At 42.1% G+C, this 17,610-nt stretch overlaps 1 protein-coding gene across 1 annotated transcript; it reads right to left on the bottom strand.

Annotated features, from left to right (window-relative positions):
• Nucleotides 1-1,438: 1,438 nt before the first annotated feature.
• On the bottom strand, nt 1,439-16,868 carry LOC115398900 (coiled-coil domain-containing protein 6). Its single transcript, XM_030105916.1, has 9 exons — nt 16,518-16,868; nt 15,010-15,159; nt 13,271-13,399; nt 12,616-12,719; nt 10,877-11,037; nt 9,301-9,457; nt 7,662-7,762; nt 5,347-5,468; nt 1,439-3,055 (listed from the first exon to the last, which is right to left on the bottom strand). The coding sequence occupies exons 1-9, from the start codon at nt 16,773-16,775 to the stop codon at nt 2,843-2,845; spliced, it is 1,395 nt and encodes a 464-aa protein (XP_029961776.1). The 5' UTR covers nt 16,776-16,868; the 3' UTR covers nt 1,439-2,842.
• Between the last annotated feature and the right edge of the window lie 742 nt (nt 16,869-17,610).

Genomic DNA, 17,610 nt, shown 5'->3' with positions numbered 1-17,610 from the left:
TTCCGTAAGAGGCTTGGCAGGTGTAAGCGCACAGAGCCACCCCGCAGTCTGGATAAATCTCCCTCGGTTCGGCCGCCTAGTTCCATAAAGCTACGGAGGGTGAAAGGTCACTCGAGCACCCGGCGGGGCCACCCTGAGCCTCCAGTCCAGATTCCTGCTTGGATTAGTTCAGGTTGCTGGCTACAGCGGCAAGAGGGAACAGGGCAGCGCATTAGAAAAACACAGGATACACGTCACTTTGTATCACAACACTGAGCAAGACAATAGCATTCTTATGTCACTGCGAGGATGAGGTGTACGTTTTCACTCCGGCGAGTTTGAACCGGGCGCCTGTGTGAATGGGCTGCAGTTACCTGTGGAGATCTAATGGAGTCTTAATGTGTTTTGCAGGCCGTCATCCTCGCCCTCCTCTCCGCCCACAGTCACAGGTTATTGCACCCACATTACAAAGGTTTACTGTGTTAAATGATCCTAGAGTGATTGATTTATGGAAACCCTCCTCTGGTTTCCAGCCAGTTGAAACCGGTTGAAGCCGTGTAGATTTGGAAGCGAGAACCAGGAGCTGGAACAGAGACAAGACTGTAAGGAAAAGAACGTCACATGACTCTGTGATTTGCTTTGCAGCGAGCAGCAATCTCAGCGCGTATCCTGCAATAATGCTTAAACTATTAAGACACAAAAGCAAATAACTAAACCCCGCGGATGACAGGTTATGATGATTTCTGCCCGTTTTTCTTCTTTTATTGTTCCAATCATTGTTTCAGCATCCTGAGTCACTGCACGTTACCGAGATAACAGGTGTTCTGCGGGTGTGTGCTCTGTGGTGCTGCCTTCACCACACTGACAGTACCGCCATGAACAAAACAGTTATGAGATTCACGCTCCGACGATCAAACTCACATCTTGAGTACCAATCAACAAATTTTGCTGGGACTAACAGCACAATCGAGCACATTGTGAAACTTTGCAGGGGTTCAAAGGAAATAAAATGCACAAGTTTTTAGTACTTTAGATAGATGACACAATTTGCCATCAAAACAAATAGTTTTAATAGAGCCATGATAGTCTACATTCTTATAAATATTGGAAAACAGAAAGCTCATGCTGGGAAAAGGCCTCCCCCCGACCTATTTTTACCCCGGTTAACCGTTTGGAGCTCAATGACGCCCCACAGCGGAGATCTGCTATATTTTTAAAAGTTCTGATCTAAACATCCTAAACTCAAAAGCTTTGGAGGCTTAAGAGAAAGTTTCTATTGCGACACTGGATTGGACAATCTACAGTAACTTCCTTATCTTGTCAAAAAGTCTGCATCGTTCAGAAACCACGAATACGAGAAAAAGTAAAAAGCCTTACCTGGATTACGGTCCATTCCTCCCACATCTGTGGACAGGTGACAAACAGCAAACCCTTCATTTCAAGACATTTTTTTTCTGAACTACCACCTCAGGCTGTGAGCTTTGATGGTGCAGGTTTATTTAAGGCACAAACATTTTCCATCAACTACTATGGAGGTTTGGGCGCAGGTTAAAATTTCCACGATACATTTCAGTGAGACTAAATACACAACGAGATCAAACCAAATGTGAACCTGTGCAAATATCAAATACAGTGTGCGGAACAACTTGCAGGTTTCTGTCAATCCGGTGAAAACGATGAACAATGTGATTTTTCGTCCAAGTTTGCTCATGAGTGCTTCCCTTTCCTAGTTCTCATGTAACTAACCATCCATGAAAGTGACAAAAGCAGAAGCTGTCATCTCGAGAGCTTTAATCATACATAGAAATTTAGTTCAACAGTACCATTCATCGAGAATGTTTAAGCAGTATGTATATTTAGTGTAAAGAGCAATGGGTTTTTTTTTTTTTCCTTTTCTGATGAGTATCCATAAGGACGATAGAAGCTTTGAGAAATACACCAGAGAGAAGAGCAGAGACCGAGTACATGACTAAGTTGAAACACCTCAGACTATATCTTGAAACACCTCAAAAGGCGACATTTATCTGTGGTTTATGTACCAGCGTCCATCCTCGATGCTTTTATTCTTTTTTTTTTTCTTTTCACTGAAGAGCAGCAGCGCCTTGAATGCTTTCAGAAAAGAAAATGACTGTGTTTGCAAGCTCTGTTTGATCAATGCCCTCTAATGGAGAGAGTCCAAGCAGTCCTCTGTGACGCCTTCCTGTTGACCTAATCAAAGCCACGTTAAACTCAGGGGGTCGGGGGGTGAAGTGTTGACTTCAAAAGACGGAAGGATGAGCTGCTGTGGAGGACGTTACTGCAATCGAGTGTCATATTATAGGCATAAAAAGAATCGATCACATCCATCTAGTTTCCGTCCACTGCTCTAAGCCATACATCCATCCACGGGTCCAAACATCCAACCTATCATGAGAGACCACTGTAAAACATACGGTATGTGCTGTTTGTGCTATCTCAGAAGCGCCAAAACAACAATTCCAACCAGCTAAAGTCCCAGGCAAAGAAGAAGAAGAAGAAAAAAAAAATACATGACATGTACAAGACAGAAGGTGGAACAGTAATTATCCTACAAATCCCAGAAGCAATTATTTTTCAGTTCATCCATTCCTTTTTTAAGAGTAGTTACGTAGCGCCACGTGTGGATTTGGCAGGCGGCGAGCCTCACCCGGGGTGACTTGCCATCGCGTTTCTTTCCTCTCGGAAACTTCTGAAGCTGCATCTTTTTTCTTTTTTTGTTTTTTGTGGAGTTGGTAAAGAGTAAGAAACTTCCCTTCCAGAGCTGGTAATGACGGAAGCTGCTGCGCTAGCATCGTGGCATTCAGTGGGCGCACACTGGTGCAAGAGACAGAGACTGAGTGTGGCGTTAAGGCTGGGAGGGAGGCTGCTGTGCTGCCGCCGCCGCCGCTGCCGCGTGCTGTGACATGGCCGCCGGGGACGACATGGACTGGACCATGGGCTGAGCTGGTGGGGGTAGCGGAGGCTGAGCCTGGAAGGCCCCTGAGTGTGTGTTGGGGGAGGGAGGCGGCGTTGGACGTTTGAATTTGTCGGGGCTGGTGCTTCTTCTCGGGGAGGGCCTCTGAAAGTGGAGAGAGAGGGAGAGGTAAACAAACGTCATCTGTAAACCATCTGGCTTGTAAAGTCACTGCTGTTTATGAGCCCGTGGTGTGGAAATTACATAAAAATAAGCTTTTCATCAATGACAATCATCCTCACACAAGTTTCAATCCTCAAACGCTCTCTGAGTCACTGAGATAGCCGAGTCTGTATATTTGTGCAATTTGGATGAAACGCTTCGATGTGGCTCAGATTTGATTAGCATCGACAGTCCACCCTTCTACATGTGTGAAACAAAACCTGGATAGCGTAGGTAATATCTGAGGCTGTTCTCTTGTTGGTGCAGAAAAATCACCTGCGACAAACATTTTTTTTGAGTGAAGATGAATGAGGATGTGATGCTACTTCACTCCATTTATCTTGATTAGTTTCCAACAGATGAGCATTTGTGTGGTTGGTCCGGAAACTCAACATCGCGGGTGGTGACACGATAAACTGCTGAGTAGTGAGTGCAGATCAGTGGGCCACTTCACCCTGATAGCTACTGCTCCCAAAGTAAACACACAGCTGAGGCTGCCAGAGATACTTGGAGTCCGTTTGCGTTTCAGCCAGATGAGGTATTTTCTGCTCTGCTTTGTCTGTGGCGAATTCATGAAACACTGGTGAGGTTTAGTGATGTTATATAAATGACTTGCTTTCCAATAATTTAACCTGGGCTTTATGAGAAAATATGTGCAAACGGATCCAAAACCATCAATCAGGGGTGAGGATTTATACAGGATAGTAGACTATGGAAAAAAATTCTGTTTGCTGCATTAGTCACGTTTTTCCTCTTTCACAACATTCAGTCATCCTTGAACACTTAACCTGTTGTTTAGAAAAATACGCCTCTATGTTTTGTCTTGGTAAATACATTAATCCATATCTAAGAGAAAAAAACTGCTTTGCTTTTATTGGACAGCCAATCTAAGCACAAAATGTAAAAGAACAGTGATAATTACTTTTGAAAGCCACAGTAGCAGCGCAACGAAAACGGTGACGGTAAATCTCAGAGGATTCGGTCATGACACAGAAACTGCAATTCAAACTAGTGTAAAAAGGGGGAAAAAATGAGTTCAGAGAAAATCTAATCTGTCTGAGGGTCAACTCTCCCAGACAGAGTTATTTCCCCGTTTAACTCCTGGGTGGGCTCGGTGCTGAGGGGACAAATGTGAACAGAACACACAATTGTACGGAATGAGAGGAAGGTGGCTGTGAATGCATGAAAAGGTTTAACTATAGAAAAAATAGGCTGGACGAAAAATTATTAAATCATTCAGAAATCACTGTTAATTCTACTGCAGCGGCCGGCGCATAAATACATGTCGAAGTTTTCAGCCAGAGAGATTCTATATGCAGAGGCTAAAGTCTTCTGTTATAAACCAATTTATGACAACAGCCTCGAAACAGACTAATCATGGTATGAATGTGTTGAGCACTGGATGTTTGGGGGAAAAAAAAAAATCTGTTCAGTTTTTCTTTTGAGGCTTAAATTTAAACAAAAGACAAGTTCATAGTTGAGGGTGGATTCAGAATGTTCAGTAAAGGGTAAATATTAGTCACAACTGTCTGAAAGCTCAGGCAAGATGGTGTCACAGTGACCCAGATAGCACCAGGCGGGCAGCGTTCCCGTGAGAAGGAGACGCAGACATCTTGGAACTCTGGAGTAATGAGCTGGACAGAACGGCGTGGAGAACGCTGAGAAAACTCCTCCACTGTTGTTTCAAATGATGTTTAAACTGGAGTAAAACCAACTGCAGAGCCTTTAACAGTGCTCGGTACGGAGAATGTGAAACAAGACGAACTGAATGAAAAACATGCATACGTCAAGGACACAACAAAATGAGTTCACCGACGGTAATGTGATGATATTCAAGCTAAATTAGAGCTCACACAGTATTTGAGACTCTTAATCATCTAAAAATAAATAAAAATTAGACAGTCCTATTCATTTCATATACTTTCCTAAAACTAATTCAAGGTTGAGAAGCGGCAACATGACGGCCTTTGCCATTTGTACTTGAGACTGATTATTCTGCTTATTTACAGTAAACAGTCAAACTGCTGTTCACAGCTAATCTGAAGGGCTCAGAACGGAAATATGTTCAAATAATTTTATGTTTTCCATTTACTTGCACAAAACAACACTGTCCTTAGTTATTTTTCTAGATCCATTCAGGTTTGGTTTGCAAACTGCTACGGCTCCAGGTAATAAAGCAGAAACCTCGGCGTGCCAGATATCAAGCAAAGACGGCGTGGGCTGAAGGTACTTACTGCTACGGCGTGAGAGGAGCTTCCGTGGACGTGCAGGGCAGGGGTGTTGTAGTGGGAAATGGCAGCTCTGGACAGTGTAGCTGGAGGAGTGAAGCCAACTGTGTGGGTGCCATATGAGAGACCTGGAACAGAGCGCAGGCCGCCGTTTAAATATCAACTCAACTCTAGCCGTTCGGCGACAAACACCATCATTTCTATATCTGACACCACTGCAACAGACCTGAATAATGACGCAGGTAAAACAAAAAGCATGGTCTTGTTTATAAAGAGAATAATCGGGTTGCAATTGGATATTTCCAAAATTGCACTGTTCATGTCTTTGCAAGATCATTTCCTCAAGCATTCTGGGATTTAAAGAGAACACACCTATTACAAGTTACTTTTAAAGCAAGCTTTTACTTCATTACAATCCTTCATAATGTCTCTTAGTCTAGTTTGTTATCCTGAAGTATTCATGCTATTCCTAACCATTTTCTGCCGATAGACACGTTCTTGACATGACAGCATCAACACACAGAAACTCTCACGGAGCAACAAGAGAGGACAAATATTCTACGCCTTGTGCACATTAGCTGTTGTGTTACGCAATCAGTAACCCAACTGTGCTTCACAGAAACATATGCAATGATTTCATGTTCATTTTGAAAAACACAAGTGTAGTTTGTTTTATCAGTTGTCATCTAAGAAAAGGGGGAGGCTTCAGCTTGTTTTTATTAAATCTTCCACTTTGAATGAGGATGGTAATAGAAATACCTCCATATTTCTGCGTGGTTTCAAGAGTCCCATATTGATCTGACTAACATGGTTATGGAAATAGGTCTAAAAATATGTAAAAAGGGTCTGAGATTCAATATTCAGCTTCTGGTATTGCATGGATTTCACCAACACAGAGGTCTCTGGGAATAATGTCCGGTTGCCTTGGTGACCACATCAGGGAGATGAGAAGCCAGCCACAGGTGTTCGACATTGTTTACCAGCTGTTCAAACGAATGAAAATGCTGCGTGTCACATGCTTTGGATGGCAGCGAGGACGACCGCAGCTACAAAACCAGTGAAGCAAGAGATCTTGTTTCCTCTTGACATACAATGATCTCCTCAGCATCACACACACACGTTTGTGAAGGCTGCATTGTTTCATTATAGTCAAGATTTCAGACTGACGATACAGTTTGTTTCAATCCACGAAGACATTTGATGGTCATGTCTTCCCTAAATGATCCTTTTGCAGCTGAATTAAGACCTTAAGTTGTACAGCACTGCGATTCACTTGACCTGTGCAGGACTTTTATTCCCCAACTAATGCACTGTCCACTTTGTCATTTGTGGTTTAAGGCAAATTGGGACGAAAAAACATGAATGAAACACCCAGCCAACTGACTGGTTGCTAAATAAGGTGGAAAATGTATGAAAATGAAGCAGAATTATTGTAAACGTCTTTTTTGGTTGCACTCAGGTTGAGTAATATGACAAAAACTACTTCCAACACTGATCGAATTTTATTAGGATCGATTGTTTTAAAATTAGAGCAGTTGTCTCCACTGTACCAAAAGTCACGGCACACAGCCTTATTTATTACTTTGAGATATTACTGTTAATGGCTTATCTATTGGCAATAAATGTGTTTGTGCCTTTGAAGCCTTTCTGTCCACAACAGCTGCACCCGGCTGATGTGTTACTAGGGAAATATGATCAAAGCCTTTTGTCTCAAACCTGTATTTCATACATAAAATATACTTTTGTATAAAAGAAAATGTTGCTATGAATAAACAGAATTTCAATAAAGTGTATTAAGTACACTAGAACTGAAAAACCCAGTCTTCTACCAAATGGACACTTTCCATCTGATCTGCTTAACTTGTGTTTAAAGTATCTAATAGTTCAGCTATTTGTGCAGAAGTTAAAGTTAATCAATCTAAGTTCAGACTGACTCGCGGTTAATGTACAAACGGACCTATATCCTGAAAGAAAGTACCGTATATTGTTATGCTAGACATGTTTTGTGATATCCATGAACATATTTCACCTGAGTATGTGCATCTAAAAGTTCTTCCATTCTATTATTTCCACTCCCAGACTGCCCCCCCCCTCGCTCTATTTCTACTAAATTCACTTCTGTGAAACCCTGAGTCGAAGCAGGAAGTTACGAAGTAATACCATAAATGTAAAAACATACGACATGAATGAGCCGACTACGATGACTGTACATATATGCGATAACATAAGACGTTTTATTACAAAGATAAAAACCTATTGTCTTTGAAAAGGCTGTGATCTACTGGTATCAAAGGTGCTTTTTATTGTTGTATTGAACCTACCGGGAGATATGGGCCGGCTGGAGCTGGGGGAAGGTGTGTAGGGAATCGGGCTGGACACCGTCCTCGCTCGCAAACCCTGTGCAGACATCTCATTGAAGTACCTAAGAAGATAGGATACCCGTTTTATGAAGAGTCAGAATTTCTCACACAAAAACATTTGTCATGTACAATTTCACCAATTTTTACAAGAAGTCAAGAAGTTCTCATCCATAAACATGCATATATCTTTTGAACAATCTTGCCAAAAAGCCCATCTTAATTTAGAATGAGGTATTTAACATTAATATATGTAGTGTACATTGTTTTTCTGGCCAACTGAAAAAGGGGGCTCTTGAGTTACCCTGATTTGAAAACTGAGGGATGGAAGAAATCTTCTGTTATGTAAAACTCATTCATATTGTCGCAGCAGGAGTGTTGTGGAAAAACAATTTGGGTTTCATTTTCTGGTCACTATCACTAATAATCTGCTGTACAAGTGGAAGAAAAGTTCAACCTATGACACACTGTTCTATTTCCACCCAGTTCATCTACAACATTTGCTGAAAAGTCCTGAAAGCTGTGAGCGGCAGCCAGATCAAACTTGTTTAAATAGTCCAGGATGTGGAATTACTGTAAACGACAAGAAGAAAAACACTTCCATTGTTGTAGTGATTATATGTCTCACTTGCTGGCAGCACCAACATTCAAAATAATGCAAATGTTAACTTTAATGATAAAAACCACAAAAAGTAACAAGTATACTCCTTAAAAAAGCTTGTGTGAATATCCTCCAATGAACGATTCAATTTCCTTGAATTTATTTAGCTGGGCCATAACACACGGCACGATAAATTTTGATATCTTAACAAGCAGTTATAAAGCACAATTTAAATGCAACAAGGATTTAAAAAAAGGAGCAAAACTACTGTGACATAACCTGCAATAAAGTCCACGACGTAGCTGGAGCAAAAAGATAAGGAAAGGATGCTTACTATGCCAATTTTGCAAAATTATGTCATACTTGGGATAAGATAAGACTTGCATGTCTATAACTGAAGGCTTAGAGCTACAAACAACTAACTCAGTCATATCTTTCTTTTAAAGTGCAGTCAAGGGGGCATCTGGGTACAACTCAGTTATTTGCTCAGAGAATGAAGGCAGATAGGTTTAAGTGCTGCTGAAGACTTGGCTTCTTTTCAGCTACATTTCAGAGAACAGACAGAAAAAGGCTACTGCTCATTTTCCTGCTAACCTGGAGCTAAATCAACAGATGTGGCCTAAATCAAACGCACCTGGCACAGACATCAAAAGGATTTCGGTGAAGATAAAGAGTGGTGTAAAACTGATTAAAGCTTGTTGTGCATCCTGTTGTATGTCTAAAAGCCTCAATACAACTGTTGCTAAATAATACTTTATTTGGTAGTGCCTTCCAGGTCACCACAAAAAAAGTATGTGCATTGTGTGTTGCGCATCTTTTGTTCAATAAAAGCAGTGGGTTCAATCAGTGAATAAAAAGATCTGAGAGCAGAATCACAGTGGTGCCACGAGAAATGTTTACCCAGATCAAATCTGTTCTATCAAATTTTTGTTGACGTTACGCACGACTGGAGTTATTGTGACATTAATGATTGTCTGCCCAGTTGTGTGCTGCATCCTCTACCTCTCATCGTCCATTTCCAGACTGGATTCGCTCTCCGACAGCTGTCGGCACAGGGCCTCTCTGCGCTCCATTTCTCTCTGAAGCTTTCGCTGCAGCCTGATGTTCTCCTCCCTCATGTGCCGCTCCTCCTCGATGTACTGGGCACGTTTCTCCGTGTCTACGAGCACACACATTTAACATGTTAAATCGCACCAAGAAGAAAACACTGATATATTGGAAAACTGTACAGCTAAAACATTAAATAATAACTTATTTCAATAAAAAAGAGAGATTGTCAATGTAAACAAATACTCATGAGGCAAGCAGGAGGTATAACATGTCTCATCACTTCTCAAGGTGCTCAATCAAGGTTAGGCTGGTGTCCCCCTCTAGTGGTGAAAACAAGGAATCGACAGTGTGGTGCAAAAGACCAACACTGTATGTATTACCATTACAAACAAACCAAAAAAAAAAAAAAAAAAAAAAAAGATATAGAGCTGTTGAAATATGTTACCCTAGCCTTATTTTAACGGATTCCTCAGAAAAGAATCACTCTCTGTGGAAACTATTTACTAAGCACACATCATGTGCTACGGCCAAACCAGTCAAAATTATTTAGACTGCGCTATCATTTCCTGAAAGGGAGAAAAAAATGCAAGTTTTCATCCAAAGAGATTATCAAAAGCACATTTAAAAAAAAAAAAAGTCCAGTAAGTCTAAGCTGACAACATTTCTAAGAGAATTTGTTCCCCGAAATGTCCAAAACGGCTAATTAAAAACAAACATGACGTGTCAACAAGAGATGCAGGATCCAGTCAGTGCGTTTTGTCTCGCTCTCAGATGGGTTTTTGCTAATACCTTCTGAAATTATAAACCCAGTATTGGCATCATCAGCAGGATGTATTCTCAAGCAGATGAGTCCATTGTGGTTTTTGTTTCTCAGTATGGTCATTACCAAACATAGGATTCTGTTGTTTCCAGAGACATTATCTCATCAACATGTAGAAAGATAAAAAAAACACTGCTGTCAAAGTTCAAAGACTTCCTTGTATATTAGTTTCAAATCAGCCAAGTATTGACTGTTTGCCTCCACACAGATGAAACCACAGAGAAACATGATAGAAATGCTTTGGATGAGGCGCCAAACTATGAGATAATTGCAAAGTTTTTTAAAACCACAAAAATGGCGACAAGCAAGTCAAGACATTAATTGTCTGAGGACTAAAGGCATTCAGAGTCAGCAATACTGAGCTGAAAGAGCTTCGGGCAGCCACTTCATTAAGAAGGTAATTTGTGAACGGCTCAGGGTTAATGTGGCCCTACTTAAGGTGTGTACTCGACTCCTGTGCAGCTCCAAATCCTTCAAAGATGCCTTGATGAGTGTAATGTGAGCAGTGACTCAGAAAGACGGAGCACTGAACTGTGTCACAGCGTATCCTGTTCTCTGTGCTCACTGTAAAACAACACAAGTACTGGTGTAGAATGAATTTGCCTCCCGTTGCTTATCCGAGGATCAGTTCAACCAATCACACTCGTGATCAACCCTTGAGGGTGTCTGCCCTCCTTCCGATCACATGACAGCCCATTGGTCACTCACGCTGCAGCTCAGTGGTGCGCAGGCTTTTCTTCAGCCGCTCCACCTCGTTCTTCAGGAAGCGGATATGCCGCATCATGTTCTCTGGCGAGTCGATCTCCATGGAAACGTCTCGCGGGGAGGGAGGAGCCGACACGGGCTGGTCCAACTTCTCCTGGAGGATTCTGGTTTAGAAAAATCACAAGTCACTCTAACATGTCAAAATAAAAAAGATCTCTACACAATCTTACACCAGGGTATATTTTACCTCACCATCATTTAATAGAATGAAAGAATACCTAATATGAAACTAATGACAAAGCATCTACAGTCAGGCCATGCATAGCTTAAATATGCTTCAATGTGTTCATACTTGTCAGGTTTGGCTGATCAACAACAAATACAAGCAATTGCTACCTTAGTCCAGCATACTTGTCAAGGAGTGAATGTCACCCACCAAACACGAGGATCAAGTTCATTATGAAGGTCTCCATTTTCAAACAATCTGTGCTTCAGTGATTCTGAACACAGCGTCAACCCAAGATCACGTAATGCGTATCAAAGTCAAGAAAAAAGTACAGCATTTCTGCAACTGAATGCAGCAGATGTGAATTTCTGGCACCTATATAAAACTAATGCGCTGTTGGCAAGTGAAGTTGCTGTATATACTTACACAATACTCCCATGTGAATTGTATTTGATGTAGGACACTGCATTATTTTGTACTTGATGCTGCAGCATATTACCTCAGAGAAGCTGTTTGCATCTTTTTGGTTTGATGCTACAAAGGTTAGTGTGAGCGGAGAGCTAAGTAGACAAACATTAGACTGGACCTGAGTCACAACCTACTTAGAGAAATCTATAGTTGGTAAAGTGAATCAGGAAGTTTAAATATTGCTTGTTTTTAGGGATAGATACTAAATATGTGAGTATCAGATTATTGGGTCCAGAAATATGTAGCACATACAACCTGACGTAAAATCTCGCCAATCATCTTTATGCTGAAATAAATGCAAAAGGAAGACTTCATCTACTTCAATGCATATTTCTCTTGATCACTACTTTAGATTTGTACTTCTCACACCAGGGGTGGGTGATACAGCAAAAATAATCACTTTAGATATCCATTCGTCTTCGAACAGTGCAACAAAACCATCCATCTCCTGATGTAAAACACAGCTACACAAACGTAGCACATAGTTTTGCAAAATGATCATATTTCACATATCAGATTATCGTATTACTCTTATCTCCATGATGAATGTTAAAATACAACGAACCATGTGCCCTGTATCATAGCTACATGCATGACATTAGCACAGAAAAAGGAAAAAAAAAAAAAAAAGAGGAAATCAATGTAGCATTTCGCAAGTTACGATTGATTAAATGCGGTAAGACCTCATTGCACCTGCTAAACAGATGTGCACCACGTACAGCTGGTGACTGGACGAAGATGGCTCGTCAGCGCGTTTTTACATGTGCTTAAGCTTTTTTTCCTGGTACCTAAAAGTTGGAAGATGAGGATGAAATATTTTTGCAAAGACAAAATCTGTATGTGGAAGAAAACCTGAGGGGCATTTCGGTGTGTCTGTTTTTTTAACACTCTCGGTAGCAATTTTTCAACAATAGTTTTCCTAACAGAAATTGACATTTGTTAAACAGTATATATTTTCTGTGAAACAACCTATTAAAAGATATGAGAACTGAGCTTCAAAGACAAAAAAAAGTAACATTTGTTGCCACATCATATAACTGCGCCGTACCTTTTCTCAGCCTCCAGCTTGTCCATGCGTTTCCACAGCCTGTTGACGAGCGCTTCTTGTTCCTGCTCTAATGTGTTCTCAAGGTCGATCTTCTCCCTCCTCAACTGGAGAGAAAAAGGAGGACATTTGAGTGTGAAAAACCTTGACGATCCACAGCAGCCAGAGGACTGAACACATAAGCTACACAGCAAAGCCAAGGTCTCTGCAAAGATAAGATGCTCTTCTTCCAAGCGGCAGTCTGTAGAGACCTGCGAGACTGTCGCAGTGATAGAAAAGACTTGGAAAGATGGGCTGAATTGCTAAAATAAGCCCAAACAAAATGCTTATTGAACCGCTTTCGGTGAAAGCTTGCCATATTTTTTGTAAATGTGCCATTTTCTCATGTCTATCAGGAGACGATTCACAGCAGTGTTACATAAGAATCAATCTGACACATGAATTTGGGGAGCACATATATGCAGAGACAAATCCAGCCATCAGATCATGGAAACATCACAAAGAGGCTTCAGCACAGACAGGTTTCATCCAGCCACAAACCAAAATGTTCTTTCCAGTTCAACCTTCAGTAGGAAGAACTGAGTTTCGGACATATGCTGAGGAGGAGCTGGTTGTGCAGCACTGGATGTGGAAATCAAGTTTTACCACATGAGCCTACCTGCTCCAGGGTTAGCTGCTTCGAAATGGTCTCATTCTCCATTTTCTTGATCTTTTTCATGAGCTTGTTAACCTGGAACTCCTGTTCCTGTTCCAGATGCTGCTCCAGCTCAGCTTTTTCATGTTGAAGCTAGAAAAGGCAGAGAGAACAATAAATGAGAATGGAGAAACAAAGAGGATGATTAGACAAGAGGAGCAAATACACAAGAAAACACCGGACAAACAAATTGATACATTTGACGAATGGACACCAAACACATCTAGTGCAAAGTAAAAAAGGAAATCAAGAGACAGTTCTGCTTGGTTCAGGGTTAAACGTTCCACAAAAACAGACAGAATAAAATAATGATTTGGCAACCAAAGTAACCACCTTTGGCAGCTCACCAGTACAAAAAGGGTGCGGTTCAGCACTGATTCAAAATGGGACAGCGCTGTGATGGATTATATAAGTGATTACTCATTACAGGGAAAAGGGATGCAGATTCATTTATAGGGGGGGGAAAAAACAGGGAAAAGGAAGAAAAACATTTCCATTATGCTACAAAGAGAAACTGCAAGTACACTTTAAAACAACAGTTTGTTTAATCTCACAATGCTTACATTCATGAAGACTGCAGGGTCCTGGCTCAAACAACAGGCTACAAAGTTTCACCACGCCCAGACCAGCCAATTTTCTTCTCATTAACATAGCTACAACTGTCTTTTGTCTTCGTAAAGTCCCTCCTTTCTACAAGTTGTTATAGAGCAGGTCTCCACCACACTGTGCTGTGTTCAGTGCCATCAACGCCCAAGACTGTGAGAAAAATGCTTGATCATGTTCAGCCTGTGGAGACCTTGCGAAGATATTTGTGCCATGACTCGTTCCGTCCTTCAGGCTGAAGCTGCTTGTAAGCGACACCAGAAGATCGGCAGTGGGCGAAAAAATGTGTTTTTGCTACTGTCCTGTCTGTGGATGATGTCAATTTTAAAATGTAGGCCAAAATGATAAACAGTTTGTGCTTCATAACATATCACAAAATGAATCGATCTTAAAACATCATTTCATTCATTAATTATCAAACAAAACAGTGAAGAAAAGAAACCTATCAAGTCGCACTGCAATGAGGGAACGCAAGCTAAAATAAGTAAGAACATTCTTTTCAGGAACCATTTATCATCATAAGAGAGCTCCCCATGCCCATGTCTGCATGCTAAAGACCATTTGTTGGAACTATATCTCACCCCGCAGGCAGGCACTGCTCTGTTTCATGTCAGGTAAGATAACAACAAAAGCCCAAACACATTCATCTGCATGACTTTAAGCAAAGTCTGCTGAGGCATTTGCATACAGCGCTCACAGAGTATTACCTCTTCGGATGTCAACAAACCATTAGCGAGTCTACAGCCATCCACTAAGAGTGGTGGAGTGGGTGTGGGTGCAGTTGGGAAAATAAGATGTGGAAAGCAGACTGAACCAAGCAACCGACAGACGGGAGTAGAGTAATTTGAGAGTCATTTAGAGTTGCTAGCAGCTGCAGTGAAGTCATCTTGAGCCTTTCCAGGCTTCAGGCGAGTACCAATGCAGTTGATGATAATGCACAGTCATTCCAAACTTATGCAAAAGGCACACATCCCGCAAGCGGATGATGAGCATGCCCGACAATACAATATTATTTCTTTCTTGGGGATACATTTAAAGTACCAATGGATTAATTACCATAGTATTTGTTAATAAGAACCCATTCTCGCTTGATTACTCACCTGCATGAGTTTCCTTGAGAGCTCATTAGTGAGAAATTCTTCCTCCTTCTCATAGTTAACGGCCAAGGTCTCCTTCTCCTTCTGCAGAGCCTGAATCTTCTTGAACAAGGTGTTACTGATGAATTCCTCCTCCTGCTCTGCTCTTGCTTGCTGAGAGAGGAAACAGAGGACACGTCAGTGAAACAGTTTCGCAGCTCTGGCACATCAAACTGCGTTCCACCTTTATCCTGATTAAATTGCAAGACTTGTGTAAGGCTACACGTTCACCAATCAAGCAAACTCTGGTGCAGTGAAGTCTGCCAGCCAAAGAGGAAGCATAATTTTCCCAAATGACTTGAGATACTGCAGTAACGGCAACTTGCAGCAAGACCAAAAAGTTAAATTGTGCTGGCAACAGCGATAAATCATCAGAATCTATCCTGAATGTCTCTTTTAGCATCATATTTAATGTGGAGACAGACCAGTGTGCCAGAGAGGTCTCTAATTTAACGACAAGCCTCATCATAACCTTCTCATCTCCCTTTTCAGATTTCTTACACTGGTAGCAGATCTAAACTTGCTTTCAAGCCAGTGAGACTTCTGGACAACACAAATTAATATGTACACAAAATTACCAACATGGTGAATGCCTTTGAGTTAAAACATTGATATTTGAGTGACTCTGGCTTATGGAGTGGCTTTCCAGCTTCCACTGACCGTGAGATAAAGGACTCTGATTTTGACAAACAGCTAGTATTACAGTATGATGATACATCTGTCCTTGGCAGTCCCAAATTCTTCATCAACCTCAAAGCCAGGTCGTTTCACAGTTTACCTCTGTTGCTGGAGCACAATTAGAGGGACAGCACACACCAGACAGCCAGTTAAGCTTTACATATTTACAGAGAGGGTGGTCAGGGCGCAGTGTGGTTGACTTGCCAGCATTAGGAGCGTGGCATTCAGTTAGCTCGCTAAGTTTGGCCTACATACTTCCCACCTATCCGACAGATCGGTTACACATTTTATGAAGCTGGGACTGATTAACCGAGTATGGAGACACATGACGCATCGCTGCACGGCCAGTGCGGCTGCAGCTACCAGGCTACATATTCTCACATATTTGCGGTGTCCCCGTTGCTCATAGCGTGGTGACAATGCGTAGCAGCGAGTAATCAGGTGACCAAAATTAGCTAACTGTAGTCCGATAAGTCGCTTCGTGAGGCGCCCACCTTACAACTGAAGACTTTTGACTTAGCCGTTGAGCTAGTGTTAGCTAGGGCTAGTAAAGCTAAAGAAAACAAAGCCAACTAGCTGGTTAGCAAACCGTTCCCTGCTGGCTAAGTAAGTTAGCAGCACACTCAACTAGCCAATTATGAAACAGCAAAGAGTGGCGTCTTAAACAAATAATTGAGGGTTTCTATTTCGCTCCAAACAAACAGCATTAGCCGTGGCTATCTGACAAACGCAGTGTATGAAGCGGCGTGGGGCTAGCACGGAGTTAGCTAGTTAGCCTAGCCGCCGTTACTCACAATGGTGACGCTAGCTTTGCGGAGGTCCCGATTCTCCTCCTGCAGAGCTTTGCACTTGAGTTTGAACGTCTCCAGCTCAATCTTGAGAACTTTATTCTCCTGCTGTAGCGAGGCGAGGCGGTTCGTCAGCTCTTCCAGGCGAAACTGTGAGATGACTATGCTCGGCTTGCCCGAATTGGACGCGGAGGAGGACGACATCGGGGTGGCCGAGCTGCTCCCCGCTCCGTCGGTGTCGCTCTCGCTTGCGCTATCCGCCATGGCTGTGCGACAGTGTGCGGAGGGGAGCCTGTGGAGGAGGAGGAGACGGCGGCTGCAGCAGCGTCTGAGCAGCAGCGGCACAATGCTGGGACACGGTGTGACCTTGCTCCGGCGTGCCGCACATTGCCCCCTTCAGGATGTCTCCAGTACTACACAACGGAGCCCAAATGCTATCAGTGATTCATTATAAAACCATAAAAGTGAAGCTTTTAACAAAACCCGTCTCATCTATCGTTGTTGGTTGTATCAAATAAGATTTTTCCGGAACACAATCATGTTCAGTCCAAACAGAAAACATCAATGGATCATTTGTATTCGTTTCTGATTCTCAGTACAAACTACAGGCTCATGTGGTAAGAGAAAATAGGTGAAGACATCTGTTTCAAATTACAGCAATTAAAAAGAAACCTGGCCCTTTCTGTGTGGAGTTTGCACGTTCTTCAAGTGTGTGCATGGGTTTTCTCCCACAGTCTACAACCATGCATGTGAGGTTAATTGGTGAGTGAGTGTGTATGTGTGTGTGTGTATGATGGGATTGTGTGTCTCTGTGTTTGCCCTGTGATGGACTGGAGACCTGTAACCAGGCCTCGCCCTCGGTCAGCTGGGATTGGTTAGAGTGGCCTGCTACCTGGAACAGGATAAAGCAGAAGAGACACTGAAAGGAAAGGAAGGAACAAAGGAACTGAGGCCAAACTCATGTTCTTTACCTCAGCTCCAAAAATGACTGTAATATCAGCTAGCCCTTATCTGAACACATCCCAGCCCCACACATAAGGATCCTGACTGCATTTTGAATGTCAATATCTTACAGAAGAATGAATCCAAAATCAGACAC

This window comes from Salarias fasciatus, chromosome 13 (genome assembly GCF_902148845.1).
Source record: "Salarias fasciatus chromosome 13, fSalaFa1.1, whole genome shotgun sequence".
NCBI lineage: Eukaryota > Metazoa > Chordata > Actinopteri > Blenniiformes > Blenniidae > Salarias > Salarias fasciatus.
This window is presented reverse-complemented; position numbering and strand designations above follow the sequence as displayed.

What these genes read in the sequence shown, in the direction of transcription:
- LOC115398900 (XM_030105916.1), bottom strand. Translation starts at nt 16,775, where the DNA reads ATGGCGGATAGCGCAAGCGAGAGCGACACCGACGGAGCGGGGAGCAGC. An exon ending in AAGCTGGAGGCTGAGAAAAG is followed by an intron (nt 11,038 to 12,615) that starts GTACGGCGCAGT and finishes TTTCTAAACCAG; the next exon opens with AATCCTCCAGGAGAAGTTGG. An exon ending in CAGCCGGCCCATATCTCCCG is followed by an intron (nt 5,469 to 7,661) that starts GTAGGTTCAATA and finishes GCTCTGTTCCAG; the next exon opens with GTCTCTCATATGGCACCCAC.